Source organism: Mesoplodon bidens (assembly GCF_964165515.1).
Source record: "Mesoplodon bidens genome assembly, chromosome: 1".
NCBI classification, from domain to species: Eukaryota; Metazoa; Chordata; class Mammalia; order Artiodactyla; family Ziphiidae; genus Mesoplodon; species Mesoplodon bidens.
In genome coordinates this window covers 110,441,826-110,457,942 of record NC_138176.1, presented here as the reverse complement: position 1 = coordinate 110,457,942, position 16,117 = coordinate 110,441,826, and the positions used below count along the sequence as shown (strand labels likewise).

The window sequence follows — 16,117 nt, the reverse complement described above, 5'->3', positions numbered from 1 at the left end:
ACAAACATGGCTGGGTCAGCCAACTTGGAGCCAGTGTCACAGAGCCTGGGTCCCTGACCATCATGGAGTGACTTGTTCATCCGTGAATTGCCTTTTATTCCCAAATGCTGCATTCTGCAATCACTGCTGGAAATCAAAATCTGTTTTTGAGAACACTACACAGTGCTCATTTTTTGAATAGTCTTATTTTAAAATGTTTTATCTAAGATTAAAAAGAGTCAGCTCATGGTAATACATGCAGAAGCGTACTATGTCTTTGTATTTGCTCTACGTTTAAACTTGAGCACAGAGCTCCCTCCAGATTTTTAACTCTCAAAATGCAACAAATGAGAGAATATGGTCTTTTGGTCTAGTTTTATTACTATCAATGGGTAAAAGCTTCATTTTACTAAGGAATTCTTTCTCTCTTTCTTTCTTTGTCTCTCACACTATCTCCAACCCAAGATTATTAATTTGGTTCACCCAAAGCCAAGTCACCTCAGATTGCTTAAAAATTAGCGTCGGCCTAACGCAGAGGGAAAAGGGTAGCTGATCCAGCAAAATCCAAGTATAAAACATAAAGAACGCCTTCACAACAGTAATGAGCCATCTGCAATTTAAAATCATCCATGGTAACAATCTCTCGTTCCATTTGTTTATGTTTTATTCATCATTTTGGAAATACTTAGTGAAGTGACAATGATGAGATTCAAAAAATACTTTACAGCTCTTTTTTTTAAAAAAAGAGATATTAATGGCTTTCAAGAGCTCAACTGTTCAAATGAAAATATTGCTGCATCCTATTATATATAGGATGGATAAAAAAAAGGTCCTACTGTATAGCACAGGGAACTATATTAAATATCCTGTGACAAACCATAATGGAAAAGAATATGAAAAGAATGTATGTATATATGTGTGTGTATGTGTATGTGTGTGTGTGTGTGTGTGTATAACTGAGTCACTTTGCTGTACAGCAAAAATTAACACAACATTGTAAGTCAACTATACTTCAATAAAATTTTTTAAAAAAAGAAAATATTGCTGAACTAAATTTGTCCAAACTGGTTCACATCTTTATTCTTAGATATAAATTTCCCATTTTGCACCAAAAGACTTGGGATGACAACGTGAGACATTTCATAGTTTTCATTTTTTATTATTTTAAAAATTTATAGCAAAAATTCATTTAAAATATACAAGGTTAGTCCTATAATAATGTAATAAACTGCACCGTCACATCTTGGAGGAACGTGTTGTTATAGTTATATATTTCTCAGGACTATAGTTATATATTAAGGCTCAAATGCAGTCTCTAGTTACATATTTGGCAAAAACAAAGCTTTGACCTACAAAAGTGAAAAAAAGATAAGGCGTTCTGAGTTGTTGAACCAACTTGAGGGTGTCCACGGCTAAGAAGACACGATAATGCTTGACCATCCCATCTGTCATTCAAATAACTGTGAAGAAACCTCTCTCTACAAAATTTAGTAAGTCTTTAAAACTAAATGTATTCATAGTGAAATGACACACCTATTTCCGCTAGCTGATTTCATATTTATTTATTTGTTTTTAAATACTAATCTTCATTTACTTCAATTTGTGGAATATTTTCAAATAGCCCTATTTCAAATCTGGCTAACTAATATCTCCATTCTTTTCTTATTTCTTTTTAAACAAGCATACTTTGTAAATACAGTCCTTTATTTGTATATATGTCTTTCATTTTCCTAGTAAATATTTATTTAGGGACAATGATTTACTATGCATGAACTTTGCCTTCCAACAACCTCTAGTTCCCAGGGGATGTGCAAGGGTGTGCACACACACACACACAATCTCAGGATCTTAATAAATTACCTCCCTTAATTTGTACTACTTAACCAGCCTATGAGATGCATAATACTCTTCTCATTTTACTGATGAAGAAACAAGTTCCAGCACCTAATATATTTTAAATCTAAATTTTCTTCCTATGATTTCATTCTGTATATTAGAAATTGAATCATCAGAAATTCTTCACTGTGTATGTGTTTTTGGTTTTTTTTTTTTTCAAGAAATAGGTTTGGCTTTATCAATTTGGACTGAACCACCATCTTCTGAAAGCATTCCTCAGAGTGAAGCCTCAAGGTGACCTCATTTACAGTTAACAACTGGACAGGAAAAGACCACATGAATACTTTAACTCCTCCAACACACAGATACTTTGGCCAAGGCAGCACTGGCATCTTCGACATCATTCTTCCTGGGGAAAGCAGCTCTCAGAAAAGCCCACAAAGAGAAGAGGCACTTAATGGTCTTTTCTCAGTTTTCCCAGAGCCAGCCTGCTTTCATCTGCGATTGTGCAAACCAGAGGCCGAGCCAAGGAACAAAAGGGAGATAACTGTCAAACAGTGAAAATTCTCAAGAACTGTGCCAAGGGGGAGATTGCTCTAAACAATCACAAGGCCATTAGCAAGTCCAGGGTAGAGGAGGGGGGGAAAGACAGAAAATGAAAAGGCATCTCATGCGATAGCCAAACAAAAGCTGACAAGAAATTCTGCCGCATTTGCTGAGGCTCCTGCCAAAAATATCCTCCAGGAAAAGTGCTGTGTGTCTCCAGGACACCCTTCACAGTGACGTTCACGTGAAGCAGTACAATAAATATCACACATACATGAGACAACAGTGTGACCACTCACCATAGGCAGTTTTCCCCTGATCCAGTTCTCTCCTGAGGCTGCTGTAATCTTCTTTAACACTTCCCAATTTCTGGACGTTCCTGGAACTCAGCACCAACAGTTTGTGGAGAAGTCCCTCCAGCCTTTCCCTCTCTGATGTTAATGATCTAATCTCCTCTGTGAGCTCCTTGGCTGTACAGAAATGGTTTCCTGCAGAAAAGGAGGGAAAACAAGCGTTGCTGCATCCTTACCTATGGAAGGTGCAGCTAGCATGCACTAACAGTGTGGGGAAAGGGGGATGAACTTTGCAGCTACATCCAACTCCATTAACAGTCTTCTGTGGAGGAATCTGGAAACACACTGACTGTCCTCCTTAAGCTGAAAAAACCACCAATCCCTTTAGCAACTTATTCTCATTATATTCTGTTTTAGGGGTTGCATTGGCTAATTCACGTCCTTCTGAAACATGATGGCACAAAAATATCCCAGTGAAACCCAGGGAAGCAACGTGGCATCATTCCATACAAACATCCAAATGTCAAAGAGGTGAAATATTACAGTAGGGTGGAAAGGGACCGGGCCTTGGAGTCAAACTAGACCTAAATTCAAATCCCAAATTCGAATCCCAGTTACACGAACTGCATGACCTTGAGCAAAGAAATCAGCATATGGGATTTCAGGGCAAACTTCTTATAAAATATGATTGTGCATTACAGGTGGCTACAAGAATAAATGTGAAATTCTATAAAGCTCTGAGCATTGAATTTAGAAGGGTTCCAAGAATCAAGGTCAATATACAGAAATCAATTGTATTTCTAAATATCAGCAGCAAATAATTGGAAGATGAATTTTTTTAATATCATGTATAAGATATTTTAACACTCAAAATACTTAGGGGTAAATTTAAAGAAATACGTGCAAAACCTCTACACAGAAAACCATTTTAAAACTTCTGAGAGAAACTAAAGGAGACTTAAATAATTAGAAAGATATACTGTATATACATACATTGGAAAACTGAATACTGTTAAGGTTTTCATTTTCCTCAAAATGACCTATTGATTCAATACAATTCTAATCAAAACCTCATGTGGGTCTTTTGTAGAAATTGACAAGCTTATTCTAAAATGATAAAAGAAAATGCAAAGGCCTAGCTAAAGCAAAACAATCCTTAAAAGGTAGAAAAGAGTTAGAGGACATTTGCTACTTGATTTCAAACTAACACTGAAGCTACAGTAAATGCAGACAGAATGGCACTGGTGTACAGACAGACAAACAGATCAATGGAAGAGAACAGACAGTTCAGAAGTAGACCCACCCTCACACAGTTAAGTAATTTTCAACCAAAGTGCACAAGCAAGTCAATGAGGAAAACAAAATACTTTCAACAGATGGTACTGGAACAACTAGCTACCTATATGGGGGAAACATTAACCTTGATACATACCTCAAATCATACACAGAATTTAATTAGAGATGGATCACAGATCTAAACGTAGAAGTGAAAACTATAAAGCTTCTATAAGAACATATAGAAGAATATCTTTCTAACTTTGGAGTCAGAAAAACTTTAGATAAGACACACAATATACAAATTATAAGAGAAAAAATGAAAAATGGGCTTCATCAAAATTAAAAACGTCTACTCCTCAAAAAATACCATTAAGAAAACGAAGAGGCAAGCCACAAACTGGGAGAAAATATTTACAATACATACACCTGATGAAGGACTTGAGTCCTGCAACTCAATAGTTAAAACACAAATAACCCTATTGAAAAGTAGGCAAATGACACCACAGGCACATTACAAAGATATATAACTGGGGCCGAAAAGCGTATGAAAAATGTTGATGATCATTAGTTGCCAGAAAAATGCACATTAAAGCCAGAGAGATTGCACTACAGAACCATTCAAGTGGCTCAGATTAACTGGACTGAAACTGCCTGGTGGACAAGGACGAGGAGTTACCAGAACTCTCCTGTGTGACAGGAGCATGAAATGTACAAGCACTTTGAGAAAGGTTCTGTCAATTTCTCATAAAGTTAACATACACCTATCCTTTGATTCAACAATTCCACTGCTAGGTATTTACCCAAGAGAAATTGTTGCAGGAAGGGGGACCCCTTCCAGGGCCCGAGAGTGGGCCCTTGTCTAACACTCAGAAATGAATTGTCCGAGGAGACACACGTGCTGACAAAGCAAGAGACTTTATTGGGAAGGGGCGCCCGGGTGCAGAGCAGGAGGGTCAGGGACCCCAGGAGGACTGCTCTGCCACGTGGCTCGCAGTCTTGGGCTTTATGGTGATGGGGTTAGTTTCCGGGTTGCCTCTGGTCCATCCTCTTGATTGGGCCACATTTGGTCTGACTCGGGGTCCTTCCTCGTGACGCGGGCATCTCTCAGCCAAGATGGATACCAGCACAGAGGGCTCTGGGAGGCTGGCAGGACATATGGGCTGGTTTCTCCTCCCTCCTTTTGGCCCCTCCCGAATTCTCCTGGTTAGTTTTCAACAGCAGTCCCTTATCGGGAACTCCTGCTGTGAGACAACTCATGAAGCGGATATTATCGTGCCTGGCCGAGACAGGCAGTTTCGTCAACAGTTCCCTAATAAAATGAAACATGCAATCAAAAAATACTTGACTCAAATGTTCATAGTTGCTTTACTCATTGTTCCAAACTGGAAACAACCTACATGTCCATCTAGAGGAGAAGGTAGAAACAGTGGTACATCGGAACTACCCAGCAAGAAAAAGGCACAAACTCTACATACACGCAGTGATATGGAAGTATCTCAAAAAAAAGACACAAAAGAATGCATACTACAGGATTCCGTTGATATTAACTTCTAGAACAGGCAAAACGAATCCATGGTAGAAGACGTCAGAACAGAGGCCATCTGGGGAAAGGGGGATGATGACTGGGAACAGGCACAAGGGTAATGTTTCTGGGGTGATGAAAATATCTTGATAGGGATGCTGATAACACAGGTGTCAAAATTCATAGAACTGTACACTTAACATCTGTGCATTTCACTGAATGTAAATCATACCTCAATAAAAAAGGAAAAATATATTAGGGAATATTTAAGTATGAAAATTATACCATAATTAATAAACATATCACATTAATAAGCACTCCATAAACAATAGTTAGTGTTATTAGAGGGCTCCATTATATTTCCTAAGAGTTTATTATCACCATAATCATGATAACAGCTATTAAATTTCTCTCCTTCAAATCTCACCAAAACCCTTGGTGATAATACACTCTATGTTATCTATTCTAAGATGCACTTTTTTTTTACATTTTAACATCTCTGAAACAGGGATGTGTCTTACAATTACTATTATCTAGGAGGTAGTCTGGATGAAGTTGCTATTACGTGATTGTTATTCTTGGTGGCCTGACTAAGCATCTGTATCCCCCTGCTGTTTCAATGTACAAACCATTTAAGGACCCTTTGAGTCCTGTTCCCTGAAAACCTTCTGTTGAGATGGATTTGTAAGATTAGGAAAGCACCAGCATTTAAAACTTGAAGAATGGTGTTAGCAGCTTGGCAGAAAATCCTACAGAAAACAGTAGTTCATTCTTGGAGAAAAAGAAAAAGAGTTGCATCACCAGTCACCTCACTGATGCAGAGGATGATACCGTGTGGAGAAACAGGAGCCTTGACTTGAGTCGAACTGTGTTTTAGGACAGACTAAGTATGAAACATTTTAGGGAAACCTTAATCCATTCATTTTCCTTATATTTTCCTTTTTAAAAGAGTGATATGTGATTTTTCAAAAGCTTAACTACATCTAAAAGAGCTATTTCAATAAGTATAAAATAAAAACTCTAAGCCACAGAAAGCACTGTATCATTGTTTAATTGACAGCAATTTTTCCTTCTTAGTAGTATATAAAATAATGGCTCATTTTATGGTCACTAAAATACACATTGTTATCTCTACTTTACAGTGGAGAAAACTGAAATCTAGAGAATTACACATCTTGCTGAAGCTTCCATAGCAATAAAATGCAGGGCAACTTTCCAACTCAAACATAGCTCAAAAATCCCTACTCTTAAGTATTAAACTGTGCTGTTTATTTCTTTTTTCTTATTATTTAATAGGCAGATTTCAATATGATATCAGTGTGGGAGAGGTTACACAATTTTTCCCCACTTTAAGTGCATTCTGAACACCCAGCCCATGCCATTTCTGTTACTGAAATCCATAGTTTCAGATTCCATGATTGCATAGATGTCTTTTGAGACTTATTTATTGTCTATCACTATGTGGGCACATACGGAAAGGGACAAGACACTGGCCCTGCTCTCCAGGAAGTTACACTGAATAAAGGGGATAAGATGTACAGTAAAAAAAAAAAAAAAATAGGCAAATATGCTCTAGGAGGGCTCAGAGAAGAGTGATCATTCCATAAGGGGAGACAGAGGTAGGTTCACCAGCAAAGAACAGAAGGTCCCCAAAAGGCGAAATGGGAAACTTGTTAAGCAAAGGGCATTGTCTCGCGGGGGATGGCACTAGCAGAAGAGAGACGCGTGACCAAAGACTGGCCAAGACATTGACAGAGGGCCCCAAATGCCAAGCCGATGGGTTTGGACCCATTTAGGAGAAACAAAGTCCTGATAAGGAGAGCAGACTGGATGCCACAAGCTTTGAGCTGTAAATGGAAACACAACGGAAACGTTTCTGGATCCGTGATTTCTACGTGAACAATGACCGGTGAGGGCCGTTGCGAGTGGAGCCCCCTATGAAGGGCCACAGAGAAGCCAAGGGACCTGCCACGCCGTGGGGAGACTGCGGGAGGAGCCCGCAGCCCCAGAAGTGTGATGGCCTCTGGGCAGAACAGCATGAGCACCCACGGTGCCTTCAAGTTCCCTTCTCAGCCTGGGCTGAGGGAGCTCCCACCTTTCTGCTGGGCCATATTTTCAAGCCAGAGAGTTAGCAAAATGGCAGGGTGAGCACCAACAGTGCCCCAGAGACATCAGGCAGAAGGTGCCAAGTGTGCAACTTCCTCTTGAGAACAATTCAGAGAGAAAAAGCCTCCCAAAACAAACAGGAAGACACTACAGAGACGGAGTGAGTGCCAGAATGGAAGGTTTCCTGGAAATACATCCTCAGGCCCTCCTGCACCTCATCACCGGCTCTAGAGGCCAGGGCCTTAATAAAGCATGAGAGAGATCACTAATTAGGATCCTTGATCTGAAGGGGTGTGGCTTGGGAAAATGCAGCGTGATGTGGATGTTTTACATACACAGAATGAGTATGAATTCCCAAAGAGACAGATAATATCAAAACCCATGCCATGATAAAATGCTACACTCTCCTCGGTTAATATTTCATAAGCATTTTGGCCTCAGATCCAAGCCCATGAGGTGAATCTTGCTTGATGCAGCCCTCCCCCATTGCTGAAACTGACCAGAGCTCCGTGATAAAAACTGAGAAAAAGAAATGCTGATCCCTGAAGGAAGTCCCATTGGTGACCCAGGGACCCCAATCTCCATCACCACGATGGGCCTTCCCTAAAGCCAAGGGGGAATCTGTGTACGGATGCATATCCGCCTTTGCATCGAGCTGCACATATGCCTGCCTGCTGTGCAGCAAGCGAACTGCACTTGGGCCCTCATGTAGGTTTTTTAAAGCACCTGTCAAAATATTTTATTTTACAAGTAACACAATTAAAACCCTCTGGGTGCATGCCAAAGCTGAAACTGATTTTACTCAACCTGTTGTTTCTAACTACATCCTCTGTGTCTCTGAATTTAAATAGTTACCTTCCTCTACTTCACGGTATCTGGGGGTTATTTTTTGAAGTCATTATTTGAGTCTCATTTTATAGATTACAGGGCTCTTGTTGTATGAATTCTCATTTAGTCTTTCCAACAATCCAGGAAGGAGGTCTTGTAATGATTGTCCTTGGTTTCCAGTTGAAGAAACTGAGACCCAGAGAGTGACCTTCTCAAGGTCACAATGTTTTGGAGTTCTAAGATCACACATAAGATTACTGAACTTGAACTTGGTTCTTCCAACCTCATGTTAGGGGCTTATTCCATCAAATACAGCTCAGTAAGGGACTTGGTCAAAACATGGCCACAAATGATCCATAAAGGGAGGGAGCACCAAGGTGGCTGAGGTTAAATCCTGTGCTCAGATGGGCTGTTTCACCCAGTCAGTCCACAGGCCTCACTATTACCTTCACCGGGGGACGTGCACACGCACGGTACTTGCTGGGCCACAGACATTTCCATTTATGACGATCCTCCTAAAGTTATCCGCTTCTACCTACCCAAATTTGAGCTATACTGCTTTTCGAAGGAAAAAGAAATAAAGCCAGTGTTGAAACATAATCAAACCCCAAAATAATAGAGTGCTGCATCTCTTCTCTGGCATGACACCAGATCTTTCGAGGAATTCCAAGCTCAAGACCACACCCTCTGCCTTCCAAGCCTCATGCTCAGCGATGTCAAGGCCACAATCACCAACCAACTGCTCCCCAAACCCCCTCTGCACGGAAGCTCCTTTGGCTGGAATTTGCCATTTTCCACTCGTTTTGTTTCTTTCTTCCAGTTACCATGATTTCCTGATATACCGAAAAGCATTCTGTGTGAGCAGAGCCCCGTGACTGGTTTTGCACATCAAACATTTTAGAAATGGTCACATTTGATAGAGAAGACAAAGGGAAGAGAACGCTGGAACACAGGATTTTACATAAAACATAGACTGCTTCAAATAGCTTGAGAAAGTGCAGTGCCTGGTGAGAGACAAAATACACAGACGATGGCCAGATCATAAATAGAACAGAAGCCCAGCCTGCAGCAGCCTGCCCGGGAAACCCACTCCTGTGTACAGTGACCAGCTAGGAGGCCAGCTTGTAGGAAGTCAGATGCCATCTCTAGTCACAATCCAGGAAGCTGAACAATAACTTCTGTACCAATTCGTCCCAAATGGCCAGGACTTGATTAATAACAACTTCCCTAATTTTTGTCCCTGCTTCCAGCTTAGGACCAACCAGAGTAAGTCAAATGTGCTCCCCTTACCAGTCACATTGGATGCTCTAGTTAACCCACCCCCAGCTTCTCCAGGCCAACAGCCTCCAATCACACGTGGAACCTTCCTTTGTTCCACCACGAAGCTTTCCCTCTCCTCTGCCTGCCTTAGAGTCACTGCTGAAACACAAGCGATGGTGGTTGCCTGCCTCGCTATGGTAAGCTCTGAACAATACCCTTTCCTTCTTCTCACTTGGTGGGTCTTTATTTCTACCCTGGATAAACATCATCTTTGAAAAATCTTTACTGAGCCTATCAGCTCCCCCAGCCATTGATCTAAACCATGAACTTTTTTAGAGAGAAGGAAACATTTTGCACTTATCTAGAAAATCTAGTGTTATTCTAAGAATGTTCCTATTTCCCTCCAAATCATAAAGAAAGAAGAATTCAGGTAATTCCCTAGTGGTCCAGTGGTTAGGACTCCATGCTTCCATTACAGGGGGCACAGGTTCCATCCCTGGTCGGGGAACTAAGACCCTGCAAGCTGCAGGGCACAACCAAAAAAAAAAGAGAGAGAGAGAGAGAGAGAAATAAGATTTCAGGCTGCCATTTAGACACATTTGTCTCTAACTAACGCATTTTAAGTATAGATAATTTTTATTCTCTATAAAGGAAAAGTCAAATCAGATAGAACCATCTTTAAAAAACAAATGGCTTGGAGTACCAGAGACATCTTGATATGCTATTTAAGAATAAATGATTATTTGAACTGTTTGTTCCTTGGAAACAGACAATCGGAGGCAGATGAGAAAGAAAATACACCACAAACTGAGGGGAGATCCAAATGAGTATGGAAACAACAGATTCTGGGGATCAGAAATCAACAAATGAGGGTTCATTTTTTTCAAACAATTACTCTCATCGACTGTCTCCTGAGTGCCAGACATTAGGCAAAGCCTAGGAAAAAAAACAGCAAAGTGACTCAACACGTGGACCAGAACAATAAGCGGGGCTGCTTCAAGCAGGGAAAGGATGGAGCCAGAAACTCACGCAGGATGTCAATATGAGCAAGCTTCAGAGCCCGGGCATCAGAGAGCTGGGCCTTGATCCTGGGGGTGGGGAAATGGTCAGAGCACAGCCGGCCCCATGCAAGATGACCATGGGACACTAGTCAGGTTACAGAGCATGATGGAAGCAGAGCCCAGTTACAGGACACGGAGCCCAAGACAGAAGGCCAGGGACAGCTGGGAAGGATGCCAGTCACGGAGACACGGACATGGGTTCCCACCACTGAAACATCTTCTGTTTCTGGGAACAGGAGGAGGGTAAGGAAGCCACAGCTGTGAAAGGAAGGCACGGCAGGCTAAGCTCAAGACAGGAGTGCTCATCACCAGAGGTCAAAGGCTGGGCAAGGCCCGGCCTGGTTCTAGAAAAGGAGATAGGCACCTACTTCTGCCATTGACATCCTGACCACAGAGCCTGAGGTAGGCACACCCATCACACCCTCGGGGCACCGAGACCCTCCCCTCACTCTCCCCACAGCAGCCTCTGCCCAGCCTAGGGAGAGGCCAACGCAGTCGAGTTTCACGTGAAGCGGGCAGTTTGGGCAGCACAGACTCACGGAGCCCTGGTCTGGGCGGGTTCCCTTCGGTGGAGCACCCTCCTGAGATCTCTCTCACGTGCTGTCCAGCCCGCCAGTCGGCAAGGTGGGCCTGAGGCTGCCTCTTGCGGAGAGAGGCCTCTCAAGCTCCACCCAGAAAAGCCTCAGTGAGGCCCAGGGGCACGGGGCCTGAAGTGGGCAGTCAGACCAGACCTGCTCCGGGCCTCAGGGAGATGCTCTGAGCCCAGGAGCTTGGCTCAGCTCCCTGGGCGGCATCCAGCCATGACACTGACCAGTCCTCCAGGGCTAAGGTTAATTTCCTGGCCTGGGGAGGGGACCAGCAGGGCTCTGGGCTTCTGAACTCAGTGCTGAAAACCAAAGGGACAAACGAAGGCTCGCCATCAATGAGCGGCCCCGCCTAGCTCAGCAGGCAGGAGACTGTGCAGGCATTTGGGGCCCAAGCCACTTTGTAAGAAGGGATGCAGATGCCACCACAAGCCCTTTCGCTGCAGGTACACGAGCCAGTCACCTCCTGACGAAACCTCCTCCCACTTGGACGCTAGTTAAGCATCTATTGCCTCTGCACACGGAGCTCACACACATTTATTATCCAGGTATCAGTGTACTGGTGCGCCATATTAGTCTAATTCACCACCTCATTTAATTCTGACAGCACACTAAGGTAAGAGTGTGACTGTTATCCTCCTTTTATAGATGAAGAAGCAAGATTTCAAAAGATGAAATAATTTGCCCAAGGTCACCCAGCCAAGTGCTGATTAAGCTGGGCTTGAACACAGACCTCTCAGATTCCAAAGTCAAAGCTTCTGTCTGCTACGCAGTGTGGCCTCTGCTCTCAAGAACCAAGAGACCTGTCAGCCCTGGTCAGCTCCCCATTCTAAGCCACTATGCACAGACATGGGGGGATGACCTTCTCTAGGATGGACAATGACAACAGTACCTACCTGTCCACAGTGATGAAAGATGGGTGTGTGCTTTCAACCAAGCTATTCTCTGCCAAACATCACACGAGTTAAGGCAGAAACAGAGAAGGGAGAGAAAAGAGATGAATAAGATACAGTTTAGTCAAGAGTTGTGTAGGTGAATGAAGACTGGGGAGAAATCTAGGTTCCTTGGAGTTTTTGAAAGCCACAGGAGCGGCGGCGAAGAAGTGGACTGAGAGTTCCATGGAGAATCCACTATATATCGTGAAATAAAATCTAGAGGATTGTTGCGTTTGATGTATTACCATTGTCTGTGTTCTTGTCTCATATGACCTACACTTAAAAAGAAATGATGAGCTTTCTAGGTTTTCTTAATGTATATTATACCACATTCAACAGGCTATATTAATGCCACCATAGCTCTTCTAAGCATCCATATAAGATTTCATACACTAGCCTTCTTCTCTCCCTTTTTCACTGATAGCATCTTAGTTAAGTCAGTGAGTTCCAGCCCCAGACATTCCCACCTCTATCCCACTGTGTACCCCATTGCAGACCGGGCTTCCTAAAGTCTGGCTTTGATCATGTCCTTGCCTTGCTTGAAAATAAATTATCGCTGCTCCTAGATACGTTTACCCTTAGCCTGCTGTATAGAGCCCTGGACAACCAGGTCCTAACCAATGATGACTAGTTAATTCCTACCACAGTACTGACCCTACACCGGAGTCAATCTCAACTGCACTTCCCCCTCAAAACACAGCCATGTTTTTCCACCACAGCCAGTCCAGGCATATCTCGTTCCACTCTACTGCGTAATTATTATAAAGGAGGGGTTCTTGTCCTGTCCACTGCTGCACCCTCAGTACCTAGAGCCAGGCCTGGCACTCAGGTGCTTGATGCCATTACCTGTGGCTGAAAACCTGTCCACATCTTTAGTTCACAGGCTCCTACGGGCTCCTAAGTCACTGTGGCACACTGTAAAACATGGCCCCCAAACTCTCTGCAACCCTCCCACTGACAGCTGTCCCCTGTGTCCCTTTCTCTTGAACCAGGGCCCCAGGACTGCTCCAGCAATAAAATAAAATGGCAGCTGTGATGGTTTTAAAATGTGCCCTTCAGATTCTTTAATGCTCCTCCCTTGGGGTGGCATCTGTCTCCCCTCCCCTTGAGTGTGGGCTGGACTTAGCAATTCCCTTCTAGTCACTAATGCAGAGATGATTGTGCGAGTTTGGAAACTAAGGTCCAACAGGCACTGTGTCTTCTGTCCTGTTTGCTTTCACTCTCAGATCACTTGCTCTGGGGGAAATCAGTGACCGTGTCATGAGCACCCTACGGCATGGCCCACGTGGCAATGAACCAAGACCCTCTGCCGACAGCCAAGTGAATGAGCTTGGAAGCAGATCTTTCAGGCCCCATCAAGCCTTCAGATAACTCCAGCCCCGCCCTGTATCTGGACAGCAACCTCGGGAGAGATCCTGAGCTAGGATCACCCAGCTAAACTGCTTCTGGATTCCTAACCCTCAGAAACCGTGGGATACAATAAATGGTTGTTGTTCAAGCTACAAAGTTTGGGGGTAATTTATCACCTATTAATAGAGATTCATGCCAGTTTCTGAGTCCAGGCCTTAAGAAATAAGAAACTTCCATGTCTTATCTCTTGGGACACTCACTGTTAGAACCCAGCAGCCATGCTGTGATGAAGCCAAGCTGGCGATAGTGACGTTACCAACAGACATGGTAGAACCAACGTGGAAGAACCAACAGACAGAGAGACAGACCAACCTGCTAGTCACAGGAGTCCTGGAAGGGGACTCTCCAGCCCCAGCTGCCCCGCCCTAGCTGACCCTCCCACCCCCTGCCCAAATAGCAGGTTCACGAGCAAAATAAGTGATTGGTGATGTTTTAAGCCGCTAAGTCTTGAAGTAGTTCATTATGCAGCAATCACTAACGAGGACAGATGTTGGCATCTGAAAATAGAATGCTGCTGCTACAAACCCTACAACCTGAGGAGCTGACTTTGGGACCAGGTGGCAGGCCTCAGTGAAGGCTGAAAGGAAAGCAAGAAAAGTATTATTGGAAGCCAGAGGAAAAGGGACCCCTATAATATAGTGACAGAAAGTCTGGTAGCATTATCAGCCAGACAATATAGAAAACAATTCCTAGTGAAGTTAACCATACAGCCAAAGAGATTTCCAGGCAGGATACAGAAGTGCCCACTGGCTTCTGGTCGCTGCCTGTGATCAAGCGCAAGAAAAGAGAGATGAGTTAAAGCACATACATTTAAATATAAAGGAGCCAGGACTTTATATTTAAAATAAAAATAAAGTTTTAAAATAAAACTGTTTCTTATTCCCCGTCTCTGCAGAGAGCAGATGATTCTCAAATGAAGAAAAGACCTCAGTCCATCGATCAAATCCAGGATGGGAGATCTAGAAACTTTCAGACAGATGAAAGGCCCTCTAAGAACCTAAGGGTATCCCATAAGATCCTCTCCATTCAACAGGGCTTCTGAGAATCTCAACAGCATTGTCCCAGCATCTACACAGAGAACCCAAAATAGGCCTCACTTGGAGAGGTTTGTGGTTGTGGCTTTTGTCTAGCAGAGTGAGGGTCTGCCATTCTGAAGGTACCAAAACATCAGCACCCTCAGCACCCTAAGGGAAGTACCTTTTCCCTCCTCGGGCCTTCCCTGCTGTGCAGCATAGCTCAAAAGGAAACAGAAATCGCATTACGTGCAGAAGTTAATGATGACCCGCCTGCCACTAGCCCAACCCATGGGGCAGCCCGTTGACTGAAAGCCCTGTTCCCCAAGGGGCTCAAGAGTGACCAGGAAAAAGGGGGGTCGGGAGGTGAGTTCCCACCCCAGTTAACTCCCTCATCCGATTAGGCCTCACCAATTTCCCAGCTGATCTAAGAACTACACAGAAAACCCAGGCCCCGTATGCAAGATACCATGTTAAGAATTTTCCCTGTTGGGGCTTCCCTGGTGGCGCAGTGGTTAAGAATCCGCCTGCCAATGCAGGGGACACGGGTTCAAGACCTGGTCCGGGAAGATCCCACATGCCACGGAGGAACTAAGCCCTGTGCCACAACTACTGAAGCCCACACGCCTAGAGCCCATGCTCCACAACAAGAGAAGCCACCGCAATGAGAAGCCCATGCACCACAACGAAGAGTAGCTCCTGCTCGCCACAACTAGAGAAAGCCTGCACGCAGCAATGAAGACCCAACGCAGCCAAAAATAAATAAATTTATAAAAAATTTAAAAAATTTAAAAAAAAAAGAATTTTCCCTGGGATCCTAACAGGAAATTATTCACATTTGAGAGCGGGTTCCCCTTCTGCTCGAATGATGCATCTCCTCCCTGGGGCTTAATACAGACACGTCCACCTGTATTCCCAGGAAAGATACATTGATTAAGAAAGGCAAAAACCCTAACTCAGAAGCAAGACTGTATTCAGTCTTCTTTTTCCCTCTTATCAGGTGGGGTTGTAATTCCAAGTACATGGCATGTGAAGCTGTGAAGAGTCAAGTCCCACATTCACATGCGCGTGTGCTGTGGGTTGTAAATAACACGTGTGACTGCGCCGGGCGCCAAACTGCTCGTTAGCTGCCGACATTAGTTGTTTAATGATCTGAAAAGCAGAAGCTTCCGATTATTGTATTCCTTCTTAAAATGCCATTTAAAACCCATACATGTAATTATTATACCTTTTCATTAACTTTTTATGATTCTTCCGACGCTGATGAGCTGTGGATTCATTCAACCTGTACAACTCAGAATCCTTGGAGGCTGACATTACATATAACTGGGCTAAGAATCCATCTATCACACCTGGACTCTAGCCTCCAATCTATCACTGCTTAGCTGATGGAGTGAACTTCACCAGAGGACACACCCCAGGGCCTCAATCTCCCCCTCTGTTCCTCAGCATTGCAGGATCTCTCC

At 43.4% G+C, this 16,117-nt stretch overlaps 1 protein-coding gene across 3 annotated transcripts in view; it reads right to left on the bottom strand.

Annotated features, from left to right (window-relative positions):
* The window catches only part of DISC1 (DISC1 scaffold protein), a 361,524-nt gene that overhangs the window by 197,598 nt on the left and 147,809 nt on the right, over positions 1–16,117 (bottom strand). For all 3 annotated transcript variants that reach the window (XM_081223881.1, XM_081223879.1, XM_081223880.1), the window contains exon 9: positions 2,661–2,849. In XM_081223881.1, coding sequence (XP_081080007.1) covers positions 2,661–2,849 — 189 coding nt within the window. The remainder of the gene's footprint in view (positions 1–2,660; positions 2,850–16,117) is intronic.